The 27,143-nt window shown below is 38.1% G+C and overlaps 1 protein-coding gene and 1 long non-coding RNA gene across 2 annotated transcripts in view; one reads left to right on the top strand and one right to left on the bottom strand.

The window, feature by feature from the left end:
- The window catches only part of LOC114144261 (uncharacterized), a 35,367-nt gene extending 19,593 nt beyond the window's left edge, over positions 1-15,774 (bottom strand). Inside the window, exons 1-2 of the long non-coding RNA XR_003595454.1 lie at positions 14,857-15,774; positions 2,961-3,039 (exon numbers count right to left, since the gene is read on the bottom strand). This is a non-coding gene — a long non-coding RNA (uncharacterized LOC114144261). The remainder of the gene's footprint in view (positions 1-2,960; positions 3,040-14,856) is intronic.
- LOC114144260 (voltage-dependent calcium channel gamma-5 subunit) lies at positions 1,235-25,690 on the top strand. The gene is made up of 6 exons (XM_028016888.1): positions 1,235-1,694; positions 16,783-16,998; positions 21,898-21,984; positions 22,256-22,396; positions 22,503-22,648; positions 23,420-25,690. Exons 2-6 carry the CDS (start codon positions 16,803-16,805, stop codon positions 23,681-23,683), a joined length of 834 nt encoding a protein of 277 aa, XP_027872689.1. The 5' UTR covers positions 1,235-1,694; positions 16,783-16,802; the 3' UTR covers positions 23,684-25,690.
- The last annotated feature ends 1,453 nt before the right edge of the window (positions 25,691-27,143 follow it).

The following is a 27,143-nucleotide window of genomic DNA, read 5'->3' as shown; positions in this document are numbered from 1 at the left end:
AGATGCTGAAATCCAAATACACACGTGTCTCTGCTCCCCGAGTGTTCCTAATTTCATAAACTTTCAGAGCTTACGGCTTGGTTTCCATTTGAAGGTGTCAGCGCTAGAATTTTTTTTTTTTTATTTCCAGAGGAGAGGTAAAAATAGCATGTCTGAAATGTGTGAACGTGAAAGAAATAACACAGTCAAAGCAAAAGAGATGCTGGCTGGAATTAGAATTAGAATCGGGGGCCTGGTTGCATTAAAATCGGGTCGGCGGAAAACGCCAAGTCAGAACCGAGCTGATGACGGCTTCCTAATTCACTGATCAGTTGTGTTGATTAGTCAAACTCGCTGAATCAGGGCTCCTGTTTAGAGAGAGTTAGTCTGAGCCGTTTCCTCTCAGTACCAAACCAAATGTTCTGAGGAAGCCATGGTTTTAATTCGATTAACTCGCCACACATCACAGCTTTACTGTAAAGGAATGAAAATATACACTGGTATGTTTTTGAATTTTATGTTCAACTTTATTTCCCAAACAACAATTTTTATTTATTTTTTAAACTGAAGTTGAATGTTTACCCATAGTAAATGTTTACACATTAAGTGTAGAAGTGAAATAATAAAACTGTAAATCTTACTGCAACACACAAACACGGAGGAACGCTGCACCAACAAATACTAGTGAACCAATTTAGTGCTTTTAACATCCATCCATCCATCCATCTATCCATCCATCCATCAAACCAATCTTTTTCCTTCCTTCCTATCTTCCCTCCGTCCTTCCTTCTCTCCTTCCTTCCTTTTCTCCTCTTTGGTTTTGTTGCATCTAGAAGGTTTTTTCTTTGCTCTTTCCTTTTTACTTTTATATAGTTATCATGATCCGTAACCGTGGCAACAGGATGCTGCTCTTGCAGCTGGGAGCAGCTGATTAGCACCTCAAAAGCTCAAATAACACCTGAACTACAACTCCAAATCCCAGAGGAGCTGGAAAAGAGGCTTCCTGGATGGAAGACCAAATCCCCGACTCCAGCCTCTCTCTGCTTCCTGACCACACGGCCAGAAAGATGGGGGGAAAAGCAGCGATAAAGCCAATGAGGTGAATGGTATCATATTCCTGTTAAATATTTTCTTGAGCTGTTCGCATGTCATGATGACAATCACCAGACTGTCACCCTGAAGCAGTCTTCAGTCAGAGGTCTCTTCAGAATAAGACTGACTGCTACCGGAGATCACTCCTCCTCCTAGCATCGCCGTCCACAACGACTCTTTGAAGACACTTAACGAGACACGTTACAACATTTTTATTCCACTTGGGATAAATATATATTTAAAAAATCTTGAATTGAATCGAATAAACTTCTATTGTAATATTTTTGTGTTTAGTTGTTGGTTACCTAAACCAGCTCAGAGCCCCGCTCATCACCGCCTCTGAACTGTTCATCGTATCCAGCATCATCTGCACGCGGCGTCCCTCTCGCACACCTGAGAGGAGAGGAAGAGCGCGCGGAGTATGCTGCCACGTGCCGCACGTCTCGCGCTCAGCCAGTTTCTGCCTTGGACAGTAAAAGAAGCGGCGCGCGAGCTCACGCGGCAGCAGCAGAAGTTGCGTTACAACCCGCGATGAAGTGGACGGACTGACCGCAAACACAGCACGACATACAGAGGGAGAAGTGTTGCTTGTTTCTCCCCCCCAACGAATCTGCTTTACGAAGGTAAATTATTTCCGACTACTTTTACTTGAGCGTTTCTTTGGAAATGTAGCTTTTCTTAACTGTTTCTAAGCTGCAACAGGAAACGTTTGGCTTTTCTCTTTACACTTAAAATGAGTTGTTGAGAGTCGGCAACAAAAAAATAGTTGCTTACGGTAAAGCAGAAATAATAAGTGACTTTTTCTGCATTCCTCTGTGACGAAAGAGGTGTTATTGTGGTAACAGTACCTCACACAGCATTAGCGAGGACATCATAGACCGCTTTCGTTCTTTTGACTAGATTGAAGGAGTCGTTCTTTGCCGTCGAATCTTCTTACCCTTACATATAAAGAAAAGCAAGCACGTATTTTTAATAGTTAAAAGTAATATCGTCGTTTTGTAGCGCCAAACGTTAGTGTAACAGATTTAGTTTCGTGAGGAGAGAGGAAACTGAGAAACAGAAAAATAGAATATAGAATAAAATATCACAAAGTTAGCTGTGATATAAACAAATTTTAATCCACGTTTAATCTGAAGCACAAGTATTCCTGCGCCATTGGAGACACTTGTATGTAAAGGGAGTTCAGATATTTTCTTCCACTATAATGCACTATTTTCCACCAAGTCTGTGTTGTTGACTAAATGGTTTAATGTGGGAACACGTTAAAGGTTTCAGCACCATGGATAGTGATTTCGGTTTAAACAAATGTGCCAAGTCAACGTAGCTGATCAGTCACCTTGACTCTTGTTTGATTGAGAGCAAATTATTTATTTGTGAATACATATTAAGCTCGGGAAAGTGACTGTCAGTACTTTTTCAAATCGCTTGAATAGAAACTACTGATAAGTAAGTGTGTTAATTAGCTGCTGGATCGCTTATCAGCCATATTTTCATTTCACTAGAGGAATGCTAAATAAATATTACCTGTAATGTTATGATCTGGGGGATCTATAGCATAATTTAAACTGAATTTAATTGAAACAAGTATTTTTAGAATCAAGCATTTGCACTCTGCTGGTTGGAAATGAAAACTCAACAAACAGCCTCTATTTAAACTGAACTAGCAGATTAATTCAAGGCTGTTTAATCTTTTTGAATTTATTCCCATCTTTCCAAACTGCGGCGTTTTTGTTCTGCTTTGGCTTATCCTTGAAATACTTTTGTTTTTCTTTAGTTAGTTAGTTATTGCAGAAATGTTGCACGATTTACATCACAAGATGCACACTATAGTCATTCAGCACAGCTCCTAGCTGGCTTGCTGTTCTGAAAATAGTTTTCGTCCTCCTCACCTCTGCCTTTGTGCCTTGTTAACATCACACCGTTCACAGGTGTCGGCATCGCCAAAAGATTCACGTTGCTATGGGCAACCTTAAGTGAAAAAAAAAAAGAGTAAATGCCTGAATCACAAATATCATACTGCGAAAAAAAAAAGTCACAAAAGTTGATCGTATGTAATGCTAAATATTTTGAATCTGTAAACTGTTGCTGTGTCTTGTGTTGTGCCTAGTCGGACAGCTTGGTCAGAATTCCAGCTTGTTTTAAAAAGTTATCCGCTTGTAAAGTGAATTCATGTTTACTGCTCAGAAGCAGCCATTTCTGGTGTCAGTGAGACGTTTAAAAACAAAGTCAGAGGATTCACACAGATTAAGCGAAGCTGTTTAAAAGAAAAGCATATTTTTCTAAGACGAGTCTTTGGTTCATTCAAGGGAGAGACAGAATGGACGTTGCAGCAAGCCGGGCGAAGGAAATGTCCTCTATTTTACCTTTTTGAGCTTTCAGGCAGTTTGTCAATGAACACGGTGGGTTTGGAAACGTTGTTAGCTTCTTGGAAATGTCGGAGTAAACGTAAAGCTCTGCCTTCTCAAGAATATGTCCACAGAGTCGGCTGTTTTAGTAATGCTAGCTAGCTGAGCTAACCGTCATATTTGCCAATAAAAGATGCCAAAGATGGTTTAAAACGAACATTTCCAAAACATTTAGGATTTGTGTTAATGTAGCAAAACCCTTTTTTAAAACAACTGCTCTCTCACACATGCAGCAATGTTGACTTTTTTGCTCCTACTGGGGTTTAGGATGCCCAAGTGCATCGAAATCAAAGCAACCTAAATGTTTTCATCCTCCAAAGTTGGCGAACACTTGTGCACAGCAACACTGAAGACACAGATACTCAGCCTGTCCTTGTAGCAGCTTACCCGAACAATGAGAGAAAACATATAACAGTAATCTGGTGCTGGAAGTTTAAAGCTCTAGTAAAATGTCAAATACATGTGGAGAGAAAAATGTGATAAAGCATTTTACCCATCAAGGTAGACGAATAAGAAAATCCAAAGTATGCCAATAAGTCTTTATGCTAGGGCTGAGTGGTTTCCATAAAGACACATTGGCAAGGCATCTTAGAGACAAACGCATTGATTGTTAAGAGGAAAATAAAATGGTCAGAAAAGCTCCCATGTCTACAACAGAGGAGTAGTAAGTTGCAATTAGTAGTAAAGTGCTTTGCCAATATGACTAATAATAATAATAGTTAAAAAAAGCATCTCTGTGTTTGGAAGAAATGTTATAAGTGCTACACCTGTCAACATTAATAAAGACAGTTAGCAGGTTTGTAATTTATCCTTACAACTATTGGCTTGCAAATGTCAAATAGAAACTGGTCAGAAACCATGCAGAAAATATGAAATGCAATGCAAAAATGTATCTGTTTTTTTTCCCCTGCGGTATTAAAAATGGCCTGATTATATCTCTTTATATTACAGTTCTAATTGGATGAAGTCAGTTTTGACCAGTCAAAGATTTACAAAATCCAAAGATTGGAAATGAGCCTCAGGAGTCTGATTGGGTGGATCTCTAACATCTACACAAGATTTCTTTTTTTTTTTTTTTGCCAAACTTATTGTCATCTGGCATTAAGTACTTTAAATGGTTGCTGTTTCATTGTTTAAATTCTTCTTTTGTCAGATGAAGGTCTGGTTTCCATAGAGCTGCTTTTACATGTCCCCATTGCGAGGTTAATAGAGCTCAGGATTTTTTCTTCCTCATTGAGTATGTAAGTGTTTCACGTGTCTCCAGGAACAGCCAGTTGAATATGTGTGCACTTAAACACATTGCTGTAAGTAAACATGCTTGTTTTGTGGTTTTGGCAGTATTCATAACTCTAGATCTCAGGGTTTAATCAATCATCCAGAAGAATTGAGTGCACACAGAATATGGATAAAAAGTGAAATAACTAACTGAACACTCTTAACCAGATGTTCCCATATGATTCTTGTCCTTCTTGCCCGCACATATCCTAACATGTAATCAGTGTTTGTTTGTTTTTTTAATAATTCATGATGAACAACGTATTTATGTAATATTTCTTCGCCCTGTTTTTGCTCCATCCTATCTTCCAGCATTTAAAATGCGCTGCCAAACAGAAAGCCTTGTTTTGGGAATTGCTCATCTATCCATTCATGCCTTACTAATTTGGAGGCTTCTGTGTGTGGCGTTGCCTGGCGACAGGGCCATGTCAAGCTCTTATAAACGGCAGACTTGTTCTCCCAACAAACACAGGGAAATGGATGTTAGTACCATTGCTTTGGGTCACCGTTTTTTTATGCCACTGTCATTTATTGTGTTTTTTTCTTCTAGACATTGCTTCTGAGGTAATTTTACATGAAAAGACTTTGTTCCAGTTGTGGAGAAAATCATTTCGCATTAAGTAAATACACATGATTGTCACAGTAAGCAACACTTGATCGTGGAAGGCTTTCATTGATAGTAAACAGAAGTTAATGATTGGATTTATTCCTGCCATTAACTAACTAGAAAGGGATGTAAAATAGGTAACAACAACATTAGTATTCTCATTAACTAGCCTAATATGAAATACTTGTTTAGAAGAAAACTTCAAAGTTTGGTTTTTTTGCCTTTTGGCTCAAGCTAGTCACTGAACATGACACAGACTGCGCAGTTCTAAAACTCGGAAAATCACGGTACATCTTTATAACCGACTAAAGAGCAGTAGCAACTGAGAAAAGTTCAAATGAAACAGGGCAAAAGAGTGAACCAGTCGTGTTGCAGTGACTGGTCAGAAAAGAAGGAAATACAAAGAGCGTCAAGGCGATTGGTCAAATTTGCGGAAAAGTTGCAATGACTGTTGAAAATTGCAAGTCCACGCGAAATTTTGTGACTGATGAGTGAATTTGCATTAATAGTTGCACTCGCCACACCTGACTATAGTGATAACACCTTAAAATCTGAATTGTTAATGACCTCAGAGTCCAGAAGTCCATCTAGAGAACTTACAGAGCTTTCTAGCGTAGGCTAGACCCCCCATTCAATTAGCTGTTTACATACATGCAAATATGTGACCCACTCAGGATTTTACATGGATTACAGGGATTTTTTTAATGTTGAGAAGATGTGAAGGTGTGACACATAAATTTCCACTTCCTTCCCTGCCTTGACAGCTTCAACTTGCACTTCTCCACTGTCTTCCTCTGTTCTTTACCAGATGAGATGTCGTAAGATGCGTTCCCTGCAGCGGAGCTTAAATTTCGATGTGTACTCTCTGATTCTGGGAAGGCATGCCCTCAAGGGTTAGCCAAGGCATCTCCAAAATTAGTCCGCTGAGAAATTATTCTGGCTTGTTAACGCTCTAATGGAAGAAAGCATTAGTGCAGGAGATAAAGAGAAAACTGGAAGCATGTTCCACACATGATGGAACGCAAATTGAAACATGCAGAGAGGAAATTAGTTTTCTGTGGAGTCATTAAGTGCAATAAATATATTGTTGAGTGTTATATAACAGCTTAAAGAGATAAGTTGCCTACCTAATAACCTAACAAAACACTGTTAGCTGTACGTCTATTTACACACATTCATAAAACTTCCTCTCCATTTTCATTAATTAAAATAATGAAAACTGTACACTGAAATGCTAACAGTCTAAGGTATTGCCACGTTGCTTAACAACCTTCCATCAACAGCATTAGTCTTGATGGGTTTATTCATAGAGTGACCTTTAAATCTCGGTACCTGCCCACAGACGTGTCCAAACAATTTGCTTCGGCCAACTGGTTAAAAGAGGCAGACTTGATAAGAGAATAAGAAGATGGTATTTGAAATATGAAGTTATTTTCTAAATATCTGCTTCCTGACTGTCCTACCCAATCTTTCTCTGTATAGGAAGTGATCCAGTGCAGCAAATTCACTTTTCCTTTGTCAGATGGAGCTGGAGCCCCTCTGAACACTGACTGGCATTAACTTCAATAAGCCGTTGGTCCTTTCGGAGACATTTGAGCTGCAAACAGAATGGCAATATCTCAGGAAAGAAATCCTTTTACTAATTTTTAATCAGAATGTTCTGATTTTGAGAGCTAGGATCCTTTGGCAGTTGAGAAGAAAGAAAAGACCTGTCATAAATTATGCATCCATTGACTATATAATTGCAAATTCTAGAAATAAATTTGCTTAATGAAAAAACGGCTATTTCGAAAAAACATTTTTCTTTAAAACAAATTTGGCATTAGGACAAGGAATCAGTGTATTTCATAAAATATTAATGGAAAGAATTTTTTGGATCTGGAGGATGATGGCACGGCATGCCTTTTTAATGACTTATCGCGTGAACCAACTCATTCACTTGTGATTTTCTTCTGTAATGGAAACACCGCAGTCTGCTTTCTAAGAGACCTAGTGGATTCAGGGTCAGAGGAATCGTCTGTTCTGTCCTGTCCTGACACGGACCAAATGTGTGGTCCGTCAGTGAGACGAGAAATCACAAAGTCAAGCAAGTGGTAAAACACAATCAGCCTTAAGCTACGTCGAACACCGAGTGAACTCCTTCACCTGTGAAGCTAATCTGTGGTAAATGGAGCCTTTCTGGGTCGTCATGGCAAACGTGATTAAGTCTCTGATCCTGTATGTGAATCCACTCTCATTGCAAATGTGAGTCAGATCAGACTCAGACTGCAGACAAATGTAAATGCTACAAAGGAGATTAATCGGTCATTCAGAGGTTTTAAAATCACAAAACTGACTCAGGCTGTTTTACAAAACATTACAAACCAGGGCTGTACAATATCAAGAAAATATGAAGTTATGATACTATTGCTGAATATTGCAATGATGATATTGACTAATGATTAACACATACATTTCCTTTACTTTCTTTTCCTTCATCCCAGTGTCACTTAATACCTGTGAGCTTTACCATATTGGTCACTAAATAATCATCAAGAATTCAAGGTTTCCCCCTGCTAAGCCCGGTGCTCTGGGTACTAGGGCAGTCATTCAGCAGGCCGCCATGTTTTTGAGTTAAAAAAAATGTTTAAAGTTGACAGAAAATTTGAAAATATCACCTGATAATTATGCATTATTGTAAGACTGGAAGATTAATACCTAAACACCAACTTTAAGTCTTTAAAAAGGCAATAATTAAAAATGCTAAGCCTGGTGGGGGCACAAGTAAAGCCTGGTGGCCCACCAGGCTTATGAATGGGCATCGACAGCAGTGAAAGTCCATCCAGCATATGATTGGTATGCAGCGTTTACATGTGTGGCACTTCAAATGCAAACATCCAGATTTCCCTTTGAACTTTGAAGTTGACCACGTAGCTCCAGTGATTTACGAGACTCTAAGATCATGGCTGCATAAAGTTTCTGGGTCACTGACATTAGTTCTGTGATTTCAGAAGTTTAATTTCAAGGACATGTTTATGTTGAGATGTTGACATGCGTTTTACTTGACTTGATCATAAATTTACAGGTAGATTTAAACTCTTTTCCATGTGTGACACGCTCTCATTTAACATCTGAGTGATGGGGACTTCCAGTTTCACTCAGCTGAGTCTGGGGCCTGATGACTTATCGTCTCTCTCTCTCTCTCTCTCTTGAGCATTTGGGCCGCCCCTGACCTCCGGCTTGCCCTCCCGTCCCTAGCAACGTCACCTAACAGGAGCCAACTCACACAGTGTGATTGGCCTGTCCACATTGGAGGCAACAGAGGCTCTGCACTCACAGCCATGCTCTTACAGCCACAGAAACTGGGTCAACAAGCATGCCAGAAGAGATCTGCTCTGTGACACTGACATACCCCTTACACAGAATTATACAAACAAACAAATTCAAATTAGGGAGCCAGATGTCTGCGGTGTGATTTCTCACTTTGGACAATGCAGTACGTATTTCAAAGCTCTGGCTAGATGGTTAAATATTTGAATCAAGGAAGCATGGCTGGGATGACTCAGATGTTAAACCTGATCATGAAAATTTAGATCTCTTTTTTTTCAAAGCGGCCACTGCTGTGTATGTGTGTATTTAACTATGCAGCATACAAAGATAAGCATTGTCCAACAGCAAGCGCAATCCAATCGACATCTAGTCCTGAAACGATTAATTGGATTGATTGTGATTAATCAATTATTAAAATAATCGTCAACTAATTTTGTAATCAATTAATCATTAACTGGAGTCCAAAAATGTAAAAAAAGAAAAAAAGAAAAAGAAACAATTTTATGAAAGAACAACACACTCAGAGCAGCAACTATGCAAAAACTGTAAAGATATGCATCAGTTATTTAAGATAATAAAAAAACATTCTGTACTACCAAAAGTGGTTTTATTTTAGCTTCAAACTTTGTAAGTAAATATTTTATTATGGACCTTTTATTATCTAATTATTAATCGAAAAAATAATTCACAGCTTAGTGCCGCACAGTGTTGATGCGAAGTCAAGCAGAAAGCGCTGAGCTGATGTTAGAAGTTTGTTTTTTTCTGCAGATGCGTCCAAACGTGCACTAAAGGAATGCTATGCTATTGCATTTTAGGAAATAAAATGTTTATTTTGTCATTTAAAAAAGGAAATTAAATTATTGCAATGTTGTATTTAAAAAGCTTTTAATTGAAAAATCTTCAGAATGTGGCAATTTTTGTATCCGATTAATCAATTGATCATCAGAACAATCGATAGCTGCAGCCCTGTCTAATCTGACTGATCAAAACCTTTTAGTTTTTGAAAAAGAAAAGTGTTATTTTTGCTTGAGGCTGACTGGAGACTGTGTGCACAATAAGAAATGAGACAGGACAGACATTGGCCTACTTTTTGGTGATGATGTGCCCTTTACTCCAGCAATGGCTTATGTACGTCAGCCTGACTCGATGTCAGCACGGCCTCTGGGCCCCAAGGAGAGATGATCTGTGTCAACTTACTTGTGAAAGCATAAAGATCATTGGTGACTTTAAAGTTGTTGTTTTTTATTCTATTCTTTTGCTGCTTACATTTATGAGACTCCTTGAAAGGTACATTTCACTTCACTGACATCTATATATAATATAAGTGCCATATTTGTTATTCTATCGTTAAGCTTTGCAAAAATTCTGCTGGTCTTTTTTTCCCCCTCCCCCGTAAGCCTTCGTAATGTTACTGAAAGCTTTCATCCCAGTGGCTTTGAACATTTAATGAGAAACATTTCTTTATAAAGATAATATTCCTTTCTCCCAGCTTAGATCAGTTACCATACACAGACTTTTACAAAAGCAGATCAATGACAGAGATGATTAAAATTCATGAAGGCTTTACTATTGTGATGCTGTGTGGGCTCTCTGATGGGTATGTGATTAAACCAGGTATACAAATTCTGATTTCATTTAATGTGGCAACTCCTTTGTAATTCCAAAAGTAATTTTAATTTTTGTTCATTTTGTCTCATTTTCAAAATATGAGCAAGTTGAGTGAAGCCTGGATTAAAGCCCAACCTGTTATGATTATTTTTACCCCAAAATAAACGTTTAGTTTTTTACATCAAGAGATGCAAGAAATTGGCTTCAAACTTTGAGACGCTAATCTTAACTCTGCTGCCTAACTCTCTACTGCCAGGTTGTGCACTAAAAAAGTCAGCAGAGTCTCATCATCTGTGAAAAGCAAAAATAAGCTTGAGTCACCTTAGTGACCCAAAAAAACAAACAAAGCAAAAACAGAGATGAGCCTCGTTTTATTTAATGGAGTGTAACTCTTTGAAATACTTGATTAGGTTGAGTGGAAGCCACGACTTCAACACCCATTTAGTGTGGAAACTGTTTTGTTTCTAACAGGTTGGTCAGATACATCATATTAATGTAACTCTCAAAGTTTGAGTTGTGTTGAAATTGTCTTGTTAAACATTTTTAGACATATTGATATACAGTTTGATTGTGTGGATCTAACAAACAACAGATGCGTCTTGAATTGATCCTGCTAAATCACAGGTGTCAAACTCAAGGCCCGGGGGCCAAATCTGGCCCGCCGTAGCTTTTTATGTGGCCCTCTAGACTCCAAATTACATCAGTGAGTCTTTCCAGTTTTTCCCAAATCTGTAAAATTCACGCAAAAACAAATTTCCACTTTTTTTCCCGATTTTACTGCAAATTTTCTCAAAATTGAATTCGTAACTGATATAGCGAGTGGTAAAGAGTCACATTTAACGTCATGCATCAGCGTCAATATTGTAAAATTCCTTACAAACATTTCTAAATATTCATCACAAAATGTCAACTAAAAAAATACTAAAACAATCACAAAGTCCTGTAGTAACAGCTATTTATTGATATTTTAACAGTTTAGTTGGTTTTATTGATATATTATGGCACAACCGGCCCTTTAAGAACATTCAGATTTTAGATAAGGCCCAAAATGAAAATGAATTTGACACCTCTGTGCTAAATCATGACTGACCTGCTGGTAGTCCTGCTTTTTTGGCTTTTAGCAAGAAAAATTTTGCTTTAGCAAATTATTTTTCTTATTAGTTTAGTCTACTGATTAAAAGCAGCATGAAACGTAAATATTAGCTATAAGACTATCTTTTTTTATGCTCATTTTGTTCAATATGTGAAACTTGTTTGAATCATTTTGTGTGTTTTTCTTTTTGTTTGGTTGCAACTGAGTTTTACTGCTGCAGTACTTCCTGAAAAACATTTCTAGTTTAAGAAAGGTTTCGCACTTTTACAAAACCCATGCTAACAGTTAGGTTTCGAAAATCCTTAGTTACAGATGGGAATGTGTCTTAGCTTATGTTAAAATAGTGTATAGCTACTTGCTAATAATCTGCATTGTTTAGATGACTAAAGTCCTTCCTGGTTATTACTGGGCTTATCACTGATTTCCTCACCAATTCTTTTTCCCATTTCAAACACACATATTGTTATTTTGTCACTTCTGACTTCAATGTCCTTTATGTAAACAAATCATTTCATGCTTGTGTACGGTACTTAGAGCATTGCACATCAATTTGTCGGTATTGTGGGACATGGAAAATATGATGTGGCTTTCAAATAAAAATGTAAATGTAGTTGAAAAGGTGTAATAGCATCTATTGATGTCTAAATACTTTCATAAAGTTGTTGGGGTTGATAAAGTAGGCCAATTAAACCCGACCTGCAACGTCTTTGTTAAATATATAAATCTAGTTTACGCTTTAAATCTACATCTACCCTGATGTAATAAATCCATTTTTGTTTAGAAACAATAAATGCTAATTGCCTGAAAACACTTCTGATGATTTCCATCTGGAAGGGCAGGAACTATGCAAGAAAAGGTTTTTGTGCTGTTGAACTGAAAACTGCCTTTTGGGCGAATGCAGCACACAAGAAAGTTTATTGAGCAGAAAACATCCATCATGTTGCATCTTGAGTCTAAACAGCTTTAAATAAAGCACTGGCTTGGAGAAAGTGAGTGGTCTGTGATTGCACCACAGCCACAAATAGCTGTTGTTTAATAATAACCCTTTGACATTAATGCTGGTGTTTTCACCGGTAGTGAAATCATTGTTTATGCAGACTTCCCTACAATAGATACAGTAACTCTGCAACTATGTGTTAAACCTACAATCAGTGATGGCATAGTTACTTTGAAAAAGTTACTTTAATCGGATTACTGATTACCCCTTGAAAAAGTAACTTAGTTAGATTACTGACTACTTGATTTGGAAAGTAACTAAGTTACATTAAAATTAAATTTTTTAGTTACTTTCAGCAGCTGCTAACAAACAACGCTGAGAAAATTACATTGATCTTTGCCAATACTTAATTGCAAGTTATTTTATAATTGTAACATCAACAATATAACAATATATTATATATCCACTTATAAGGTTAAACTGAAGGGGAGATTGTTTAATGGTTACAACAGTACAAAAAAAACTAAAGTAATTTGTGAATGTTTTTGTGTGTTCCAGTGTTGTCTGGAAGACTATAAATAGGATTTTATACCCCTCCCCCTCGTTTGGCTCCTCCTGCCGCTCAACAACTCAGATGTCCCGCTGCACAGATTTGTGACACTTATCTTAATATTACTGATTATAATGGCATTTAGTTGCACAACTTTACGGACTCGTTCATTCGTGGCTGTTTTCACGTTTATTGCGCTGTTCAGATTAGTCTCGGTGTTTGTAGTTTGCTTGTAATGAACGGAATTGGCGACCGAATCTCAAAATAGTTCCTTTTCAGGAACAAAATGCACATCTTCCTCCATTGTTTACATTTCTGTCGCTGCTGACGCTGTCGTGTAGAAACGGGGGTCACTCCCCAAGACGAGTAGAGGAAATAAAATGAAATCCCGAAAGAAAATAGTAACGCAAAGTGATTTCGATAAGTAACTGTAGTCTGACTACTGGATTTGAAATAGCAACGCTTTAGATTACTCGTTACTGAAAAAAGTGGTCCGACGTTACATAGTAACGGACATCACTGCCTACAATCTCCTGATAAATTATGTATACAACCTAAGCTCTGTCTGTGTACTTTATAAGGATGTTCTGCGATGGAACAACACAAGGTAGGGCACAGCTGTGGAAATGTTTTTTCAATATTTTTTCAAATAGGTGTCTCCTTTTATTTATTTATTTTTTTGCTGTAATTAGAGCCTCAGCTTTATTAACGTGTCTCTCACCAACTTTCCAGATCTAAACAGAGAAAAGGTTACCTATTCATCCAGCAAAAGAATCTCAAGCTCTGCCATATTGGTGACTGCACATCCATGAACATCAGTTTTCAAACCTGACCACAAATTTTTAGATTCTGTGGTTCTTTCTGACACAGTACTGTGTTTTGATCTAAACCCTGCTATAATCTACCCTTTAATCCACACTTCTGACTTGTCTTCTACACACCTACAGCAAAATGTCTCATGTGGTTCGTCCAGCAATGTCGTTATTCTCTCCACTCTTCCATAAAAGACAGATCTGTGGAGTAATAATTGTCCCACTTACAGATCCTCTAACCTCAGTTGTGGATGTGTGTTTGGCTGCTCCATTATTTACCAGTCTCCATAATGGCCGCCTCTTCTGATGAATGTTGTTCTTTTCCTTCCTGTCATCCTAGAGTGACGGCCACATCCTGGCAGGTTTCCAGCTATAACCGCTCTCATTCAGCTTTCAGATGATGATTAAACAGAGCTCTATGAAACATTAAAGTTTTGTTTTACAACCTAGCCCTGCTTTAAACTTCTCCACAACCTTCTCCCTTGAACATTTTCCTTGAATTTCTTAATATGTGCTATTTGTGTTGCTCTGTCATATAAAATCATATACATAACATACTTAGGTTTTTGGTTGTATAATGTGAAAAGTTTCTGACATGTTATATTAAACCACTGTTTTAACTTACTTTAGACTTAATTAAACTGATGTCTTCCTTTAAACCAGGTTTTAGCAAGTTGGATATTCATAGATTGGATGATTAAATTATGGGCTGCATGCAGAGCCGGATTTACAAGAATGTGGGTCCCTGGGCTGGAGAAAGCTTTGGTGCCTCATCCACAAAGAAAGAATTAATTGACTAATACAAATTATTGTACATTAAGAAGTAGTCATATACATCAGTTCATACTGATCCATGGTAGTTTTAATGGCCTGTGGCTCCATGTTGTTCTAAAAAAATGCATTATAATTTAATTTATTTATTTTTTATATTTATTTTTATAAAAATCCTGAAATATTCATACAACTCACCTGATATGATCCTGTGAGTTTTTTTTATTTACTATTTTATTTACACAATGTTTGCAAAACACATATTTATTAAGAAAAAAAAGAAACTAAAAGACTGAAATCCCCCAAAAATGCAGCTCTGGGCTACTGACCCTGTAAACAAAGATTTCTTTACCCTCCAATCTTTCTTTCTTTCTTTTCATAATTGCAGAAGTATATATTTCAAATGTGCTCAAAATACCTTTTTCTCCACACCTCATCTCTCCTGCTGATCTTTCCTCTTTGTCGTAGCACCAGCTCACGTCTCAGACGGCACTTATATGAAAACACATCAGCTCTAGTCTGTCGGGGGATTCGTTTTCTGTCGTGATACAAAACGTTGATCCACCGAGAGCCAGATGTGAAATGCCAGATTCAAAACCCTTTCACACGTTCCCCTGCGTCCTCCCAGCCTCGCGGCGTCCTCAGTTGCGGCGGCACACTGAGAACTCATTATGTGAAATCATTTCTTTTCACCCAGCCCGCCAGGCTCCAGCTCCGCTTTCCGGAAAATGCTGACTAAAGCCACCAGCTGATCCACACGCATTCACATGATGGCACATTTTTCACAGTCTTTTTTTTTTTTTTACTTACTTTAGGAAGAGTGCATTATTTCTTTAGAAAATACAAATAAAAGCGACGAGCTCAGGTTCTTGTTTGAGCGTAATCAGTGTTATGATTTATACTACAGTCTTTTCATGACAGCAACAAAATGATTTAGTCGGCTAGAAAAACATTAAACGATCTGCTTTAATAAAGAATAGCCACTTAACCCTCTGGTGCTGCACACTATTATTCAATTCAATTAAGTTTTACTAATCCCTTCTTGTATGCACTGCCTTTTCTCCATTTGCTACAGATTTCTGTTTGTAATGACAAGTATAACTGTGAATCAAACTAAGAACTAATAAAGTGGAACAGATAAACTTGATAACATGAATACTGATTGAGCTTCTTACTATTCATTTTTTCTTTTAAGAAATAAGAGTTAATATTGTTTGCGCAGGGCAGGAGGGAGTAATAAATTGCACTTGTAATACATTTTTTAGATTCAGATTTGTGTTACTTTGGTAAATTTACAACATTACAAAAAAAAGGAAGCAAAATAATATGATATTTTATAAACTAATAATTTACCAAAAACGGAACAGGCTGACCCAAAGCTTATACTTGCCTACTCTATTCAACATAATAACTGTTCATGTACATACATTTATGTTTAAATATGCATGTATATACAGATATACAGTACATGCATATTACATGCATACATGGTCACACAATACATACATACTGTACATCTACATACCAGTATAAGCTTTTATAATGTTACACTTTGAGGATCTTTTAAAGCTCACCAACATAAATGAAGATTATCGTCCAACTTTTCCCACAGTTTCACACCAATAACTTTTGTACAATGCTTTATACATGTCAGGATTGGGTTTTCTCTGTGTGGATTTGAGTTTTTCTGTGTGTTTATTTTGGATTTCTGTGTCATGAATCTACGTGTTGTCCTGTTTAACCCTTAATTGTTCCCAGGTGTGTCTCGTTCCGTGATTACCCTCTGTGTATTTAACCCCACCTGTGTTCCTCGTCGGGTCCTTGTGGTATGTGTCGCACCAGTCTGTCATTTCTGTCTAGCTGTCCATTCGTTTACCTGTTGCTGCCAGTGTTGAGCTTCAGCCTTCTGCTCAGCTGTGCTGCATGGTTTTTGGATTTGTGCTTTCACCATTAAATCACCATTTATTTTCTACAACCTGAGTCCGCCATGTTCTGCCTCACCACCTCCACCACACTTCATGACAATACATCATTCTCAGTATTTTATAGATGCATAAATATATATAATGTCTTTACATTTTAAAATATAACTGAATAAATATTTTTTTGTAACTTGCTAATGTTTCAATAGTTTTCTTTGCTTTTCCCCGTATTCCTGAGCAATGTGACAAATGGGGCACCACCAAGGAGGAAACCTTTTTACATTCATTAAATCTTTTATTTCAAACAACATTCCAATAGTTATTTCAAAGCCAACCGCAAGTTGAAGTAACAATGGTGTGTCCCTTCCTGGTAAACATTAGCATCAGTGTGTGACTGCTCTGCCTTTCCTCCCTTCTCCCAGCTGCGTTCTGAGGCTGCGGCATGAGCCTATGCGGCAGGAAGGCGCTGACGCTGCTGAGCAGCGTGTTCGCCGTCTGCGGCCTCGGCCTGCTGGGGATCGCCGTGAGCACCGACTACTGGCTCTACCTGGAGGAGGGCGTCATCCTCCCACTCAACCAGAGCACCGAGATGCGCATGTCGCTTCACTCTGGCCTCTGGAGGGTTTGCTTCCTCGCTGGTGAGTTGGCATGAAGTTGGAATGAGCGACGACATGAAGCAAAGCGCTGAAGTGAATCTCCTAAGTGCAAACTGATGTTGAAGTTGGATGAATTTTTTTTAATTTTATTTATTTATTTCATTTCGCCTAGGAAGCAATGATAGACGACGTGCTAAGTGATAACTATTCAACTGGCAGAACATCTAGTGAGGCGGAGAGCAAACACAAAAACAAAAAGAAACATTTCTGACGTTTATAGTCACTGATTCCTGTGGAAACATAAACTTAACTCAGCAGCTGGGGTGGGCGATATGGATTTAAAGTTTTATCCAGATATTTTGCGATACTATTGTGATAATGATAAAAGAGACAATAACAACTATTTATTTCTTCGTTTTCAGTGTAATATGCTTCTTTTAGGACACCAGTCACTTAAAGTAGTGTGATTTGTATCACTGAAATGCTTCCAGTAACTGCATTTAATCATATTTTCAAATTAATTGATATTTATTTCTTCCCTCATTAAAGAAACAGTGGAGAATATGGCCAAATTAACACTCCGGACAGTATGGACAGTTTTGGGGGGGTTTTAAGCATCCTTATTGAAATTTATCATGACAATGATAAATCATAGGAAATTTATCACGATAAATTGTAAATGATAAGATGAACGCCAACCACTACACACCAGGGCTGGTTTCATTTTACTTACTTTTCTTTTCTTTTTAACGCTCAATTTACAACAGTTTGTAAATTGTTGTGCAGTAACCAGGTTACTGCACTTTGAGTAACCCAGTTACTCAAAGTGCAGAAATATGTAACTTTTTCAAATTATTTAACATTTTGAGTTTTAGGGTCTTGTAAAACATTTCCTCTTTTTCTCTATAAGGATGGTACGACAGATCAAAATACGTCACACTAGGCATTTAAATTATGACATTATGTTATCCTTATTGCCTTTTATGCAATTGGAAGAATTGATGGTGATATATAATGGAAATATCCAATATACTACCAAGCGAATAATTGCAGAAAACGTCTTTTGCTTGAGAAATACAAATGTTTTTGTTATTTCATATCATTAAAACGTTGTCGCACAATAAGCATGACATCACAGTCGTTTTTGTGAGTGTTTTTGTAGGGACAGCTCAAACCCCTTCGTTAGTGTGACCTATACGTTTTTTTATAACGCAGTGCCTATTTGCTATTCCATAATCTCACAGCTTAAAAGTTAAAAACTTTCATTTAGGGCTGAGGACAAGGAAGAGGAGGAGAATTGGAAACATATTTTAATAGTCTAAAATATTTACGTGTGATCACTAAATCAATCTCGTTTGAAGCATCAAATTTCTTCCACATTCTCAACTGTGTTTCTTTCCTTATTTCCTTTCTTTTCTTTTTCCACTAGAGTGTTGCAGGTACAGAAGATCAGTGTCTGTTTGAAGCTGCTGAATACTTGAGCATGTTTCTCTTCTTCTTCACTTTCTGCTCCTCATTTTAACCAGTCGCTCAAACCTTAATGCATGTGTGTGAGCTTCTGCTCTCGCAACTGTCAGCTATTTTTACTCCGGCTGATTGATGGTTGCTCATGACTTCTCTCCTCAGCTTAACCCATGACTGACTTACAATCTGTGCCTCTAGAAGTTCCTTGGACTGATACTCAAAAAAAAAGAACATGTTCTTGTTCCTTTGAACTTTTCCAATAAGATAGATATTTGTAATTATTTTAGTTATTTAATGCATGGCTTTACACGGTAAAGATTACTGTTCCTCCCCCCAACTGTATGCAAAAGGCATGCCTGGACATTTTTAAGAGCACTAACTATTAGTTTTTAATCTTTTCTTAGAGACAAAATCCCCCAGGCAACTTTTTCCCCAGAATAAACCAGATATTACATTGTGCTTTTACTTTTCTGCAAGCTATGGAAACTGTACTGCTGTAACACATCTGTGTCTCAATAAATGAGAATTTCAAATGATCAAAATGTTTTTATCCCACTAATTCAATTCATAATGTGACACGCAGTAGTAGGCTTCATGTGCTTCTGTTTGGTCATTTTTATGATTTTAGTTTCAGCTAATTAAAACTCAAAACTTTGTTGTTGTTTTTTCAAGCAAACAACCTTAATACAACAGGAATGTTGTAAATTTTCGTTTTCATGTTTTGGATTTATTACGTCGTTCACCTCGTAAGCTGCACATTGAGTATCAGCTTAATCGAAATAACTTTCGTTGTTCCCAAGGGACAACTTCAATTCAATACAACACATATATTTAACAGTAAATAAGGCTGTTTATATGTGTCAGAAGGCGTAACCTTCACTCAGCCACAGCACCAGATGTAACTACCGTCACCTTCGATCGTTTTTATACCAAAAACCTGAAACAGATCACGTTTATCACTCATCAGTTCTTCCGTGACGTCATTTGTTGCTGCATTTCCGACGAAGACGAATCTTTCAGCCAAATCGATGTCAGATTGACTTCACAATTTAACTTTCAAATTTGCTGCTAAATTCACAGTTGCTGGAAAGCGTAACAAGCGAGAATTTCAAACCAGGCCACATTTTCTCACAAACAACGGCACGTGAGATCGACACGAATGTTGAAATGTGGCCTCTTTTTTTAGCTTGCAGCACAAACGTTGCATGTATGTGTTGTAGATTTCAGTTCAGAATAACAGTGTTTCTTTCTCTTGTATTTTTTTTGTGTGTGTGTGTTGTTGTTGACTGTGTGGGTTTTCATCCCAGCGGGGAGTGATCAAAAATAAACTAAGTTCAGCTGCAGTCGATTTCATGCTGGTACATCTTGCCCATTTTAAATCACACGCCGTGCTTTTCTTTCCCAAACTTTAATGGAACGGGGATGTTTTCCAAGAAAATCCAGCATAAACATGAACACAAATGCAAAGATGTGAAAAAAAGTATATCTACTACTTTCTTTAAAAAAAACACAAACACACAGCATGCAGTGGTTTCAATTACACTTCATTTTATCCAATTAAGTTTGATCTGTAATGTCCGAGGAAAGGAATATGGTCCCTTTTTTAACTCTCTTTACATTTATCATAAAAGTCAACATTTTTCTTTTATCCTGCTCACATTGCTAATATTGTGTGTTTTTTTAGCTATGACCCACACATCTGCAGGTTTACCACCCACATGATTTGTCTGGTTTTTTACATGATATATTGAGTGAAGGTGTCAGGAAAAGAGAAAAAAAATTATTGACTGGGTCCACTTTTCCACTGTACAGCTCCATTAACCTCTGACTTGTCCTGTTTTAATCACTTAATCATAGTAAACATGCATCCAAATCCAGCTGTGATTAGATAACAGATGTTATCCTATGACTATCCAGGTCATGCTCAGCAGTAGGCCACACACATTACCCAGAGGTTCAGTGAATCTTTTAGAGGATATTGAGTGGCCTTATTTGGTATTTAGCTATTGTGTTGGTAAGTATTTGACCCAGAATCACCAATTAAAACCTTTTTGGTCAGATGTTCACGCTAGAGTTTAGATTTATGGCTCAAGCCCGAACCTGAGCCAACCCGGGTCGGGCCAGAATTATTTTCTTGATGGTTGGGTTGGGCTTCTGTGGTGGTTTTAATAAGCCTGCAATACGTACAGCACAGAGAAAAACAAATGGGAATGTACATTATAAAGTTGTCTGAATTGACTCATTATAGTGTAAGTAGAGTCGATAGTTTGACCTGTGGACATGAAAGTAGGTAGGGAGCAGAGGTTAGTCAGACTGTAACAAACACAGTGTGTGCGTGCGGCTCCGCTCTTATCAATCACACATCCCAGAGGCTTTGCACTTGACTCACCCTGCAGTTACAGCCAGCCACAAGAAGGAGCTGGAAGACGTTAAACAAAAGCTAAGAACAGGAAAAGGTACACCGTTTACTTAAATGGTGGCCTGAAATAACATAATAATTAAAATAACATATCTGGTTTACTTATGGCCCGGGTCTGTTCAGGCTCAGACACAATATCTACGGCCTCAAACAGGCCCAGTCGGATTTGTAGGGCCCGCTCTAATTCAGGCCTAGTTCACAGCCGCCATTAAAATCCATCTTACGGATTTATTTTACTCAGGTTAACTGCCTCACATGTAAACAAGCATGTAGCTTCTTGACTGAGTCAGACCACGTCCACGGTTGTGATAAAGGTTTCTAAAACTTCACAAATACAGTGAATCACTTTGACTACATTATTATTTATGCAGTGACACAATAGCAATAGGAGCAACTTGCAAAGACCAGTTAACACAACATGTACGGTTTTGAAGTGTGGGACAAAGAACTTTATTAGAAATCTTATAAATTATTTTTTCTGCCTTTATAGCCCCCTGACTATACTGATTATACTTTTAATGACCATTTTTTATAGCATAAAGTGAACAACAAAAAACTAAAGCGTTCTAATATATAGTTGTATATTTTTAATTCATGAACCCATGCTACTTAGATAAGTGGAATAACCAAACCTCACCTCTTCTGATGCCTCGCTGTGTTTAAGGTTAACAAAGTGCTGAGGAAACACATTTAGTGTCAGGCTTTACAGAGTGCGTATAAAAAAAAACAAGGTGTTAAATTCTAATGTTGGGTTTTCTTCAAAAGCACATACTGACAGCCGAAGCTGCGCCTTACATCAGCCAGCCTGCGGAGATATTTCTTTTCAACATCACTTCCTACAGATTCACAGATGGCATAAATAGAAGCTCTCTCACCCAAATTCACAAAATGTTCTCGATCCAGCAAAACGTAGGTGAATGCTAAATGTTTCCCAACGAGGCTGAGTCGTGCTTTGTCTCATTCAGGAGGCAAAATTGTGTAGTCAATTGCAAAACGTTTTTCTGATTCACGTTAATCTGAATTGAAAAGGTTTTCTTCTTGTTTTTCCTTGATTTCAGGCGAAGAGAAAGGCCGGTGTTTTACCATTGAGTATGTGATGCCTACTAATGTCCAGATAACATCTGAGTCCACCGTCAGTGTGCTCAGTAAGTATTCACTCACTTCAAACTACACACAGCATGAATCCAAACTGGATTTCATTTCAAAAAGAGTTCAGACTGGGGTCAAGTAACCTAAAAAGAGACTCTGGTCTCGGTTTAAAAGCAAAAACCCAATGAGACATACTAGGACGTCAATCTTCAAGAAGGTCTTGTTGTTTTAATATACGACAGAGGAACGAACCGCTAAAAATCTTTAAACTTCTTCCTCTCAGATGGACTTTTTTTTTTAAATACTTTTTTTCCCCTGTCGTCTTAGAGATGATCCGCTCTGCTACACCGTTTCCTCTGGTCAGCCTCTTCTTCATGTTCATCGGCTTCGTGCTCAGCAACATCGGCCATATCCGACCACATCACACTATCCTGGCTTTTGTTTCCGGAATCTTCTTCATCCTCTCAGGTACCTTGCGTAGAGTCCAACAGTAACGCGTACCGTCGTCTACATCAAATCAGTGATTACGATTTCTGCGAGAAGCGTCACTGACCCGCCTCACGGCGTCCCGCAGGTCTGTCTCTGGTTGTCGGTCTGGTTCTGTACATCTCCAACATCAATGATGAAATGTTGAACAGGACGAAAACTAGCGAGGCTTACTTCAGCTACAAGTACGGCTGGTCTTTTGCGTTCGCCGCCATCTCCTTCCTGCTGACAGAGGTGAACTTCATAACTAACCGTTTCTGTCTTGGTTGCCACGGTTTCTGTTTAACGGAGACTTGCAAATGTTTTCATGGCCCTTGTGGTTTTGCACATCTTGTCGCACATCAAAGAGTTTATTTAACTCTCTGATGTTAAATATTGAGAGTTTATCTAACAGACCAACACAAATTAGTACAAATGGGGAAAAAATGTTTTCATGTCTTATACAAATAAAAAATGAAAAATGCGGCATGAGTTTGTGTTCAGCCCCCCCCCTTACTCTGATGCCCAACAGTGTAACAAATTGCTTATTGAGAAGTCACGCAATCAGACAGCAAATGTGTGCCACAGAATGAAAAATTTAATTAAATTGACTCTAAACTTACAAAAAGAAGTACAATAGGAGGGTGTACATCAAACATACAGCATTTGCATGTGTTAAAGTGGTCCAGTCAAAGGCTAAACTTGAATCCAATTAAACATCTGTGGCAAGAGTTGAAAATGTTTGCACTTCATGTAGACTTAATCAGCTTGAGCTTTCTGTAAGGAAGAACAGACAGAGCTAGTAAAGACATACCCAGAAATCCTGAGAAAGTTGGGAGCTGAATGCAAATATCAACTGTATCAATAGCAATAATAATTACAATAAAGTTATTTGAATTTTGACTGCAGAGTCACTGAAACTCTTGGGACTTGACAAGACAATGTCTTGTGAGCGCCCCTTTAACGTTGAAGACAAAGTCGCCCAGGTCGACCTTGACTCTCCTGTGTGTTTCCCGGCTCTTCCAGACGGCGGGCGTCATGTCGGTGTACCTGTTCATGAAGCGATACACAGCGGAGGAAATGTACCGGCCCCATCAGGGCTTCTACCGGCCCCGCCTCAGCAACTGCTCAGACTACTCCGGCCAGTTCCTCCACCCGGACGCCTGGGCGGGGCGGGGCCGCAGCGCCTCCTCCATCTCCTCCGAGGCCTCCCTGCAGATGAACTCCTCCAACTATCCCGCCCTCCTCAAATGTCCAGAGTACGAACAAATGTCCTCCTCACCCTGCTGAGGCGCCAGACCCACATCGCCGCCCCACGCCAACACCAATGGGGGGTATGGGGGTTTATTTTATTTTTTTCTGCCCACGCTTTGGCATTTAGTTGTCAAATAATTTGATATCATCTATTTTGAAATCCTCGCTTTGGATGCTTGTAACATTTCCCTTTGCTCTCTCAACTGCTCCGTTCGTAGCTTTGAGTTTTGGGTTTGAAAGAAGCAAAGCATGAGGCTACTCTATGTGCTTCGGATGAAAGAGGAAGGTTCAACTCCCGCTCTGTTATTTAATGACTCACGCAGACTTTGCATGTTACACATGCACAAAAAAAAATCCAAACATATGGCTAGGAAGTTTACATAGAAAGCATTAACCAATCGGTCTTTATGCCGATTTTAAGGAAACTTTCTCAGGAAAGTTTATTTAATTTTTAAAAAAATAACTATATCATAAAATTTCTTTACAAGCTGCAGTTTACTGCTGCAAATGTGTCATGCAGATTATTTTTCAAGCATGTTTACATTATGTTCAGAACCACATTTTAGAGCAAACTTTGAATGGCACAACCCTGCGGAGATCCTCTCACACCCCGTAAAATCAGCTTTATTATATAAAACTCCCTTTTTTATAAGCAAGTAGTTTTACGGGCATTACATGATGGGAGTGATTATGAAAAGTGGTGACTGATATTTATGTAATTATTGTCTAATATCCATTCTCAGAGTATTTCACTGTACATTCTCATGTTTGACAAACCTTCGGCCAACTTCCAGAAATAGAAACGTTTTTAACCTCACTGCACTGGCATTGAGAAGAAACTATGGGTTTTGCATTTTAAACGACTCATGTAAAGGTGTATTAAAGCTGTTATTTGAATTTGTGAATGACTGTTTCAATTTAGGCATACTTATGTGTACTTGGAAAGCTAATATATATATATATATATATATATATATATATGTATATACTGTATATATGTATATGTATAGCTTTTACCTTGCTTTCTCGACTTATGGTGCAAAAATGCACAGTAGCTTTACTTTGTGAACCAGAAAATGTGTTCTTAGCCCAGCAAACTGGTACAGAAGGTGAAGTGAGGTAACATTTCTAAAGAAAGCAAGTAATCTGTTGATTGTGGTCATCAAGTCAAATGGATTTGTAGATGTAGAGTGTGATAAGACCAGAGGGAACGTGTGGTTATTCATGTTTGAAGTGGAATGTGATTGGGTCAGGTGGAGTTAAGAACTATTTTCATATAAAATTGTCGTGAATGTAAAATGTGCCGAAAGAAAACACTGCTAAAAGAGATTTCCTGCTTCGAATACCTCCCCAGACGGGATAGTATGCAGTATTAACCAAATTACAGAGACATATTTTTATAACGGATCACCTTGTAACATCATGCCTACATGTGTGGATTTAATGCAGCAGCAAGCGTTCACTGGACACATATATTTAGTCTCGTGCAATCATTTTGCGTCAGTTCGGTATTTTTATTGAAATTATTGTTACTATATAATGTTGCATGGTGTGAACGCCACGTGAAATTACTGGTTTGTAGCATTCAGTGCATCACAAACCGCGCCGAGTTCAACTCTCGCTCTCGAGCACCGTTCTGGTAGGCTGAGCTGTAAACAAAACCAAAAAACAAGTTGCTCAGTTTAAACTCTGTACATATTAAATCATCGGCGTGTACATAAACTCCTTTTTGTATAAGTGGCGGTGTATGTGAAAACTGTTAGGTTGTGTCACCTATGTAGCTCCGTCTGCCGTGTATCCAACAGCTGCTTTGCCTCCTGATTCACATCAAGTGTGAGCGTTTGTGTAATGTTAAGCTGACATGTAGTATATAAGGACATGGTATCATAGTCAAACATGAAACCTTTATGTGCATATATACTGTATATATATATACTGTATATACCGTATATATATATATATATGAAGCAGTCATATTCACAGTGTTAAATGTGAACTGGATGGTATAGATTCAACAAAATAAAATTAATGTGATTTGCTAAATGCTGGCTGTTTTCTCTCTGACTACTTCAGCTCCTAAAACATTTCAATCTCCCTGAAACAAAAAGTGTATACAGTACCACCAAAGCTATAGGAGTTGAGCTCCTTGTTGGCAGTCACCAAAAAAACAAACAAAAAAAAAAAGTTTTATTGTGCGCTACCGCCACCTACTGGAGTGGTGAGGGTGTCTGCAATTTTAACGTTAACATGCATCTTGTCTTGTTAAAGCCTCTGGTTCTTACATTATGACAAAGACAACAAAAAGCATGATATGTGTGTGCTGACCACATAAGAAGACCCAGATATACTTTTGGAAAAGTATTCAAACAATAACTAAAGTATTGTGGATATATTGAAAGATGTGTTTTGCTCTTACAGGAAATATGGGAGCGCATGCAAATGTACCATGTTGCCAAAAGTATTGGGTCACTTGCATTTATGCACATATTAACTTAAATGACATCTCGGTTCTGACGTGAAGATGAAGATGTAATACAGCTCCATCTCTTCTTCTATGATGGTCTGCAAGATGATGGTATAACTTGAACCACAGTCTACTCTATCCCAAAGCTGTTCTGTCAGGCTGGGATAAGAACTCTGTGCAGGGGCGTTCAGCTTCGTCCAACATGCACATCCATGTCTTTACGGACTTTGTTTGGTGGACTTCTGCGTAGTAAAGTTGGAACAGGAAAGAACTGTCCCCAGAGAGGTATCTCTCATCACCCCAAAGAACGTGACATTTTGCAGTCGTCTGTACAGCAGTGATTGGAGATCTGATTGTGTCTAAAAATAGAGTCTGAAGGAAGCAGAGTGTAAAGAATAAAGAAGAGGAACCCCTCAGAAAGGAGGGGTAAGGTGGACAGAACATTTTCGATATTAAAACTAAACGTTCTGTTACCCAAGCAGGAATGAAGGCAATCCAGTGTTCTAAGCGACAGATATGAAAACTGTGGTCTACAGCATGAAACGCTTCTTTAACATCTAAAGGGACAGCAATCAGAGAGCTTCCAGAACCATTAGATGAAGGTACCTCATTAAAGACCTGTTAAAGTGCTTAAACTTTGCTGTAATGTAAATATTCGAAAGCAGACTGGAAAACCATTAGTTTCCCAAAATACATAGAAACTATTTTCTCCAGTATCTTTGAAAGGAGTGAGAGTTTTGAGTTTCGAGGGGAACAACTTCTTTAAAATGTCGTGCAGGGATGGACTCTGCAGAACAACCAGAGGGTTTCATTTGTCTAACCACCTCTTAGACAAATGAAACAGCCTCAAAGCAAAGTAAGAACAGAAACGGACAGGTCGAGTGTAGGAAGTAAAAGTTAACCTGATAAACTCAAACTGGTTTGCAAGGAAACAAAAGAATTGATTACATGTGTAAGCAGAGGTTTCGCAGTGGTAGATTGGAATATTTTAGAGAAATTTCCAAAACTGGATTTATTGTACAGGTACCAGTG

This window comes from Xiphophorus couchianus, chromosome 5 (assembly GCF_001444195.1).
Source record: "Xiphophorus couchianus chromosome 5, X_couchianus-1.0, whole genome shotgun sequence".
Lineage (NCBI taxonomy): Eukaryota > Metazoa > Chordata > Actinopteri > Cyprinodontiformes > Poeciliidae > Xiphophorus > Xiphophorus couchianus.
Note: the sequence above shows the minus strand (reverse complement) of the source record. Positions and strands in the feature narration are given on the sequence as shown.